At 36.6% G+C, this 10,202-nt stretch overlaps 1 protein-coding gene across 1 annotated transcript in view; it reads right to left on the bottom strand.

Moving 5' to 3' along the window:
* The window catches only part of WDR64 (WD repeat domain 64), a 363,829-nt gene that overhangs the window by 137,620 nt on the left and 216,007 nt on the right, over positions 1–10,202 (bottom strand). Inside the window, exon 15 of the mRNA XM_042781201.1 lies at positions 2,625–2,801. Within this exon, the coding sequence (XP_042637135.1) occupies positions 2,625–2,801 (177 nt within the window). The remainder of the gene's footprint in view (positions 1–2,624; positions 2,802–10,202) is intronic.

Raw genomic sequence — 10,202 nt, 5'->3', positions numbered from 1 at the left:
GGTTCAAACCCACCAGCCACTCCTCGGAAGGAAGGTTGGGCAATCTACTTCCATAGTGATACTGCCTCGGAAACCCAAGGAGGAGTCACTATGAGTTGGATCCGACTCGATAGTACATAATAACAACATATTAGATTTAAAACAAAAGCCATTTCTGTAGAGTGGATTTTGATTCATGGTTACACTATGTTATGGAGTAGAATTGTTTCATAAGGTTTTCTTGGCAGATTACATTCCTTTCTTCTGTGGCACTACTGGGCAAGTTTCAAACAGCCAACCTTTAGGTTAACAGCCACCCACAAACTTATGCCCCCAAAGATCTATATATTTTGTAGGATCTTCCTCCTTCATTCTTTCCTTTCTTCCTTGCTATCTATCTATCTATCTATCTATCTATCTATCTATCCATCCTATCAATAAGATAAAACAAATAAGTAATTATGTTAATGTCCTTAGGAACCAAGATTTCTATAAGAGAAAGAAATATCAAGTAAAATTAGTAAAAGACATGTAATCTTAAATTTGAATTGAAAATATAAATAGAAACCAATCATGCCTTTTCTCTTAAAAATTTTTCCTACCTCTGTGCATTAACATGATCTAAAAACAAGGACCAACCTAGTAGCAGTGCACACCTCTAGAACCCATATTATATTCTCGTAATACTATTTGTTGTTGTGCCATTGAGTTGGACCCGACTCATAGCGACCCCTCCTTGGGTTTCCGAGGCAGTATCACTATGGAAGTAGATTGCCCCATCTTCCTTCCAGTAATACTATTTATCACTTAAAAAAAAAAAAAAAAAACACTAAGATTTCTTGTGGAAATACTGGATTCCAGATATGGGACAAGAAAAATCAAGATTAGTGTGGAACATCTTGTCATACCTGGAAGCTATCCAGGACTATTGGGGTCCTGTCAAAAGAACTCGGGAGCCTAAAGATACTCCAACCAGACTGAGATGAGACAATTTTGGCATCAATAACAATAATAAATGCAATTGAGTGAAATACATCAAGATTATAGGCATACCTCATTTTGTTCTGCTTTGCAGTTACTGCATTTTTTACATATTGAAGGTTAGTGGTAACCCAATTTTGAGCAAGTCTGTCAGTACCATTTTTCCAACAGTGTGTGTTCACTTCATGTCTCTGTGTCATTTCAGTGATTCTCACACTATTTCAAACTTTTTCATTATGCTATTGCACATGTAATAGATTGCAATATAGTGTGAAAACGTTTACATGCATTGAGAAAGCAAAAAAATTTGTGTGACTAACTTTATTGCGTTATTAGCTTTATTGTGGTAGTCTGGAATTGAACTCGCAATATCTCTGAGGTATGCCTGTATTTAAAATTATGCATTAATAATATTAACAAAACAAATTCAATTCACCAGTCACTTTGGAGAATGCTAGGGAATCAAGTCATTATTTTGGAAACATAAATATAGGGAAAGAATTAATAACTGCTTTGCCTTTCCTGTATAACTGTTCTACAAAGGGATTGAATAGTTGATGCAGAATTTTTTCTTTAAAGACCCATTCCAGCTAACAAATGACACAGAATGGTACAACTATAATAACACCATTTTTTGGCTGTTAATGAAACAGTGAGGAGTTGTGGTCCAGTGACAGAATTCTCACCTTCCATGCAGGAGACCTGGGTTTGGTTCTTGTCCAGAGCATTGCAAGTGCACCTACTCCCTATCTATAAGCATAGGTTTGCATGCTTTTACAATGCTAAACAGGTTGCAGAGGACCTTCTAGACTGAAAGAGACTAGGAAGGAAAGCCTGGCAATCTACTTCTGGAATCTCTGTGAATCATAACAGCTCCATCATGTTGTTCATGAATTTGCCTTGAGTTCAGAACTGAATAACAATGAATTAATAGATCTAGGTAGTTATCATCAATGGCTGATGACCTCCGGAAACAACATCCAGTTGTTGCGTGAATCTCAATAGAAATACACAACACCATCTATGGAGGAGTCTTGAGAAAAAAAAAAAAAAATCAAACCTACAATCAAACCATTAGATTGGACTACCAAGTTCCTTTACAGAGGCGCTTCTGAAATGACACTATGAGGATGCAAACTGCAAAATCCAGAAAGTAACAAACAATGCATAGTCCACCCAATTTATTCAATAAATAAAATGCAAGGAAAAAAAGAGGGAGAAATTTATCAACCAAGGGCAACAACAAATGGACCTTACTTGGATCTTGGTTGAAAAAATTGTCAAAAAAAAAAAAGAGGAAATCTTGGAAATTTGAACACTGAGTGAATATGTGATGATATTAAGGACTTCTTATAAATTATTTTAGTCGTGATAATGGTATTATTCTTATATTTTTAGTAATCAGTATCCTTTAAAGATAGAGATTGAAATTTTTAGGGATGAAATGACATAGTGTTTGGGATGTGTATCAAAATAATCCATTGGTGGTGATGGTGAGAAAGTGATAAAAATAAAGATGAAATGAGTTTGGCTACTCATTGACAATTTTTGAGGCTAAGTGATGGTACATATAAGTTCATTCCATTATTTTTCCTACTTTTTTATATGTTTGAACTTTGCCACATTAAAAAGTAAAAATTTAAAAATCAAGAAATTTAACTTACATTAACATATCGAGATAATTTTTTCTCAAGTATCAATTCAACATCTGGGAGAGGAATATTTGTGCTCTTTGGTCTAGTAGATGTCCTCAGGTGTATAACATGATTCCCATCTTGTAGGAAAGGCATAACATCAGGTAGCTCCCATATCACCATAAGGCAAATATCATCTTCCTTACCCTTTAAAATTCAAAGTACATAAAATATTAATCATTTTGTTGTGATCACTTTTAATGGTATAGAGAAAAGTAGAACACACACTCACATACCCACCCTCCAGCTTTATCAAATCTTTTTGTTGTTAGTTGCTGTCAACTTGGCTGTGACTGATGGCAACCTTATTATAACAGAATAAAATTTTGCTCAGCCCTGTGGCATCTTCATTATTGTTGGTATGTTTGAGTTCATTTTTGTAACTACTGTATCAATTCACCTCTTTGAGATTATAAAATCTAAGTCCTGTTTATATCCCTCCCTAAAGGAGTCTAGGCAGTCCAATGGTTAAGTTGATAACCACAAGATAACCAACTGATAACCACAAGATCAGTGGTTTGAACTCACCAGCTACTTTGCAGAAGACATGGTCATTTGCTCCCTTAAATATTTCATCCTCTGAAATGATACAGGACAGTTCAATTCTGTTCTGTGTGGTTGCTATGAATCAGAATTGACTTGACAGCACATATTTCTCCCTAAAATAATTTCCTTTCTGCCTTCCTTCCCTAGTGGTAACCACTAACTCTAGAATGTGGCGTTAGTCATGAAAGTTTATAAATATATATACATACAGAAACATATGTATATATGCCATCGAGTTGATTCTGACTCATATTGACTCCCATTGGTTTCTGAGGTGGTAAATCTTTATGGAAGTAGATTGCCCCATCTTCCTGCCATGGAGCGGCTGGTGGGTTTGAACCGCCAGTCTTCTGGTTAGCAGTCAAATGCCTTAGGCACTGCACCACCAGAGCTCCTATATATACACATACACTATATATATATAATTTGTTTTGGTTACCTAGTGCTACTCTGACAGGAATATACCACAAATGGGATGGCTTGAAAAAACAGGAGTTTATTCTCTTACAGTTCAGGAGGCTAGAAGTCCGAATTCAAAGTGGCAGGCCCTAGGGCTGTATGAAAGCCCCTCAACCTTGGTCTTCAGCTCTGCCTCTTTTCCTGGCCCACTGAAGCTAGAGGCATCTCTTCACCCAGGAAGTAGTGGCTGCTGAGGCTAACAAGCCCAAGGTCCACAAATAAAATGGCACAGTCCCGACGTTACCAAACCACACAGCAGGCCATTAATTCAAGTCCATTGTAAGTCCCAAGATCGGTGGAGCATGACAGGCTGCTGAACAATGACATGGCTACATGTAGGGCTCAAGCATTCCATAAGCTAGAGACCATTCCCAAAGCTGCTGCTTATACACAGGAAGCAGATCACATGCCTAAAGTAACTACTCAGCTGCTCCAATACACTCCACCATGGAGTTAATTACCAATCTTACCATGGAGAATAACTACATCCAGCTGTCCAGCCACTCAACCAGGCCTAGCTAAGTTGACACATAAACTTAACCACCACAATACTATTTTCAGGCTTCTTAAAACTTTATATAAATATTATAAAACTGTATGCATTCTTCTTCAACTTATTTATTTAACTGAATGTTTTATTTTTGAGAATTCCACAAGTTGTTACATGGAGCTCTAGTTCATTTATTTTTAACTGCTTTAATTATTTTGTATATATACTATAACTTGTTTATATATTTCCCTAATGATAGATGTTTAGGATGTGGTCAATTTTCCACTGACTGTTTTTATGGATGTATGTCATAGTTTCTAGAGCATATGTGAATTACAGAATTGTAATGAATGAGTATCATAAACTATATAGATATTAACAAATGGCTCTTCAACATATTGTTATTCATTTGCACTTTCACCAGAGGTGAGAGTTCCCCTTTCTTTGCATTCTTGCCAGCACTTAATATTACTAGATTTAAAAACGTTTTGTTCATCTGATTAGTTAAAAATAGGATAATTTGTATTGCCTAAGGCATCTTTGACTGCTAACCAGAAGGCTGACAGTTCAAACCCACCAGCCACCCTCGGAAGGAAGACTGAGTAATCTATTTCCATAGAGATACTGCCTCGGAAATACAAGGAGGGGTCACTATGAGTCAGAACCAACTCAACGACAGTGAGTTTATTTTAGGTTAGCTATACTAATCACCTTTTCCTACTTATTAGTGAGTTGAACGTTTTTTTCATTTTTTTTTTTTTTTTAGCTATTCCTTACCTGTTCTTTGTTCATTTTTTGCCTTCACTGGGTTGCTTGTATTTCTTCTGGATTTGTAGGATTTCTTTAGATATTTTGGTTCCTAATTTTTATCAGTTATCTGGGATGCAATCCTTTTTAGAGTCTCTGATTTGTCTTTTCACTTTGTTCTTTCTAAGTTAAATTTTTAATATAAATGTATTAAGCATATCTTTTGATATGAAATCTTTCTATCTGTGAATGTGGTATATCTGATCTCCATTTGTTATCCAGGTTGATTTCTATGTTCTTCAAGAATAGTTTTCATGGTGGCTAAGGTGGCAGACTAAGCAGATATACTATCCAGGCCCTCTACAATAAAGAATAAGAAACCAAGTGAAATGGATACTGATGACAGTCCTGGAACCTAGAGCTTTAAAACAAAGGATAAAGAAGCAGATCAAATACCAATTAGAGGATGAAATTGAATGAAAACAGAGAACAAGGAGGGATATAGAGTGACAGATTGCCAACAGGCTCAACACAGACTAGACATTTTGAATTATTGCAGGCAGTATTCTGATCAGAGCAGGAACCAGATAACCGGTTTTCCTTTCCCAGGTCTGCACCTGCATCCACATCAGTGATGAGTGACCAGAGAGGTATGATCCCCCAATCCCACACCACCTCCCAGTGACCAAAGGTGCGCACCACATCCACCTATCCAGTAACTGATGAAACTCCCCCAACTGCCAGTGCTGTGCTACTTTTTTTCTTTTTTCTTAGTACTTCTTTCTTCCTTTTCTTTTTTTTTTTCCGCTTCCACTTATATCTTTCTCTTTTATTTATTTTTTTTCTAATCCCATAGAACAGGTGCCCTGTCCCTGCCACCTCTACAGTCAGCAGCACCTGTATCCACACTTCTGCAGTTGGCTTTGTGTGCTTCCACAGAGTGAGCACCAAGCATCACATTGCTGTTTCAGCTGTTTGCCAGTTACCACTTGCACTGTGCCACTTTATTTCCTTCATATGCTTCCTTCACCCCCTCTTCATTTTTTCTTTTCTTTCTCTTCTCATGTTTTTTTTTTTTTTTTAAATCCTGCAGAGTGGGCATCCTGCCTCCTTCTACTTCTGCATCCAGCAGTACCCATCCTTATCCTTCTGTAAGCACCATGTGTTCCCTGCACCAGTGTTTGGTAGCTAGCACTTGCACCACTACTGTGCTGTATTTTTTTTCCTTTTATTTCTTTATAGTTCTTTGCTTCTTCCCCTTATTTTTTCTTCCTTTTCCCCCATACCACCTCCATTTTTTTGATCCTGTAGAATGGGAACACTGCCTACTACCATCTCCTCAGTCAGCAGCAACTCCCTACCCAACAGTTGATGATGTGGGCTCCCATGAATTGAACAACACATTCCCACTGCAGTCATGTTGGTGGCTAGCACTCGTGCCAGTACTATACCATTTGTTTTCTTTTATTCTTCTTAGTCCCTCTTCTTTCCCTCTTTTTTTTCTTCTCCCTCTCCTTTTTTTCATCCCCATCAGACAGGAACTATTGACATTACCCACCATACATGCCACCCAAGTGGGCAATGGCCACCACCTGTTCCAGCACCAATGAATCAACAATAGACAGTGACCAATACCCATACTACCTACCCTCAGCTGCTCTACATGGCCAGTGATTAGAGACTCACATGCACATTCACAACCACTACCAAATTCACCTGGAGACAGGTGGTGAGCACCTTAGTGCTGCCAATCTAATGAACAGAGTAGCACCCACACCTTATTGTCCAGATATTTTAAAACAGAACAACAACAAAAAAAAATTCCAGGTGAAACAAACCAACATACAGTGAAAAATACAATAACACCATAATGTCTCAGAGACATCAAATCAAACAGAAAAACAGGAAAAGATGCCTCAAACAAGTGACCAAAATAGAGCACTAGAAAGTCTTCCATAGGACAAAATACTATTGGAGCAATCTGATACATAATTCAAAAGAAATTATACTTAGGTCCCTTCAGAAGATTAAGGAAGAGATAAGCAAACAAAGATAAACAAAGACAACACCAAAGAAATCATAGAGAAAATTAAAAAAAAAAAAAACAGACAAAACTCTACAAGAATTTATTAAAACAATTCAAGAAAAAATTGACAGTATAAATGGAAAATTAGAAACCATATAAAAAGAGTGAATAGAAATCCAGAAAATTAATAGTAAAATTTCAGAAATAGATAACACATTGGAAGGGTACAGGAGAAGTAGTGAGTCAATGGAAGACAAAAACTAGGGAAATTGAAGATAAATCACTTAATACTAATTTCTTAGATGAGCAATCAGAAAAAAGAATGAAAAAATGAATACAGCCTAAGAATTATGTGAGACATCATCAAGAAGAATAACTTACATATACTTGGCCTACCAGAATTGGGAAAAGAAAAAAAAGCACCAAGAAAATTGTCAGATTTGTTGGAAGAAAACTTCCATAATACTATGAAAGAAGAACAGATAGGCATTCAAGAAGCTCAATGAACCCCAACTAGGGCAGACCAAAAAGGAAATCATCAAGATATGTCATAATCAGACTTTCTAAAACCAAAGATAAAGGAAATATCCTGACAGCATCTAGGGGAAAATTATGTCATTTACAAAGGTGAGATAAGAAGATTAAACTCTGATTTCTCAGCGGAAACTATGAAAGCAAGGAAGCAATGAGATGACACACACAAAACTCTGGGGGAAAAAAAAATGCCAACCAATAATTATGTATCCAGCAAAATTGTCCCTCAAATACAATGATGACATTTACAGATAAACAGAAATTAAGAGAATTTGTAAAAACCACACCAATCTTACAAGAAATATGAAAGGCAGACTTTTGGACAAGAACCAACATCAGACAATAAGATTAAGACACATGACAACATCACCCAGAAATAAACCCAAATAAGAAGTATAAACATAAATAAATAAATAAACCTTCAAGACAGAAAACAGAACTAGAGATGCCAATATGTAAATGATGACAACTACAAAGCAAAAGGAGGGAATCGTTACAGAATATATAGTTACAGAATGTCCATATAGAGAGGAAGTCAAGATGATATGAAGATTAAAAAAAAAAAAAAAAAACTGCCATTGAGTTGTTTCTGACTCATAATGACACCCATTGGGTTTCCAATGTTTCCAATATTCCAATATTTATGGAAGTAGATTGCCCCATCTTCCTTCTACAGAGAAGTTGGTGGGTTTGAACAACTGACCTTCTGGTTAGCAGTCGAGTGCCTTATCCACTACACCACCAGAGCTCCATGAAGATAGAATGGATTGTTTTAAACTTAATATGATAATAATAAATTACAGAGTAACTTCAAAGAAAATTAAAAACTTTCCTAGCAAAATAGAAAAGAAGAAAATCATAAAGATTCAGTAAACACTGAAACAATTGCAATGAAGGAATTACTAAGAAAATCCATGAACACAATGTACTCTGCAAAGAAGAATATCTAGAGCAAAAGAAACATTCAACTATGTATATACTGTATATTTGTTGTTGTTGTTGTTTGCTGTCAAGTCGGCCCAGACTCATAGCAACCCCTCTTTGGGTTTCTGAGGCAGATATCACTACAGAAGTAGGATTGCCCAACCTTCCTTCCAAGGAGTGGCTGGTGGGTTTGAACCGCCAGCCTTCTGATGAGCAGTCAAGTGCCTTAGGCACTATGCTACCAGAGCTCCTATACTGTATATATAAAGCCAAATAACAGCAGTAAATTCATAGCTATTGCTAATTGTACTGAATGCAAATGGATTAAATGTACCAGCCAAGAGAAAGCATAACAAAATGGGTAAGAAAATAGGAACCATTAATATACTCTGTACAAGAGACACATCTTTGACACAAAGTAAAAAATAAGCTAAAAGCCAAAGGATAGAAAAAGTTATATCAAGCAAACAGCAACCAAAAGAGCAAGAGTGAAAATGTTAATTTCTTATAAAATAAACTTTCATACAAAATTCACAAAAGAGACAAGGAAGGATAGTATCTAATGATTAAAGGGTCAAACCAACAAGAGGATATGTTGTTGTTGTTAGGTCCGATCAAGTCGTCTCCAACTCATAGTGACCCTATGCACAGCAGAATGAAACACCGCCCGGTCCTGAGCCAGCTCTATGATTCTTGCTATACTTGAGCCCATTGCCACTGCCACCTTGTCAATCCATCTCGTTGAGGGCCTTCCCCTCTTTCGTTGACCCTCCAACTTACCAAGCATGATATCCTTCTCCAGGGAATGGTCCCTTCTGACAGCATGACCAAAGTATGTGAGATGAAGTCTGGTCATTCTCACCTCCAAGGAGCATTCTGGCTGCACTTCCTCCAGGACAGACCTGTTAGTTCTTTTAGCAGTCCATGTTACTTTCAGCATTCTTTGCCAACACCACAGCTCAAAAGCATTAATTCTTTGCTCTTCATTATTCATTGTCCAGCTCTCACATGCATATGACATGATTAAAAATACCATGGCTTGTGTCAGGCGCACATTAGTCCTCAAGAAGACATCTTTGCTCTTCAGCACTTCAAAGAGGTCCTTTGCAGCCAATTTGCCCAGTGCTATGTTATCTGATGTCCTGACTGCTGCTTCCACTGGCACTGATTGTAGAACCAAACAATGTGAATTCTTTGACAATTTCAATGTTTTCTCCATTTATAGTAATGTTGCTTATAGGACCAGTTGTGAGGATTTTTGTTTTCTTTATATAGAGATGTAATCCATACTGAAGACTGTATTCTTCAATCTTCATCAGTAAGTATTTCAAATCATTCTCACTTTCAACAAGTAAAGTTGTGTCGTCAGTGTATAGCAGGTTAATGATTCTTTCTTCAATCCTAATGCCACATTCATATAATTCATATAATCCATATAATCATATAATTCATATAATCCAGCTTCTCAGATTATTTGCTCAGCATACAGATTGAATAAGTATGGTGAAAGGGTACAACCCTTACACACTCCCTCCTTGATTTTAAACCATATAGTGTTCCCCTTTTCTATTCGAACAACAGCCTCCTGGTCTATGTACAGGTTCCTCATGAGTATAATTAAATGTTTGGAATTCCCATTCTTCTCAATGTTATCCACAGTTTGTTATGATCTATACAATCAAATGTTTTTGCATAGCCAATAAAACAACAAGAGGATAGAGTCATAATAAATATCTATGCACCCAATGAAAAAGCTCCAAAATATATAAATCAAATTTTAACATTAACTGAAAAGAGAAAGAGACAACTCCACAGTAGTAGT

The sequence above is a fragment of the Orycteropus afer genome, unplaced genomic scaffold (assembly GCF_000298275.1).
Source record: "Orycteropus afer afer isolate SDZICR_OR568_19922 unplaced genomic scaffold, OryAfe1.0 scaffold00096, whole genome shotgun sequence".
Lineage (NCBI taxonomy): Eukaryota > Metazoa > Chordata > Mammalia > Tubulidentata > Orycteropodidae > Orycteropus > Orycteropus afer.
The sequence above is the reverse complement of the archived record's forward strand: the minus strand, read 5'-3'. Positions and strand labels throughout refer to the sequence as shown.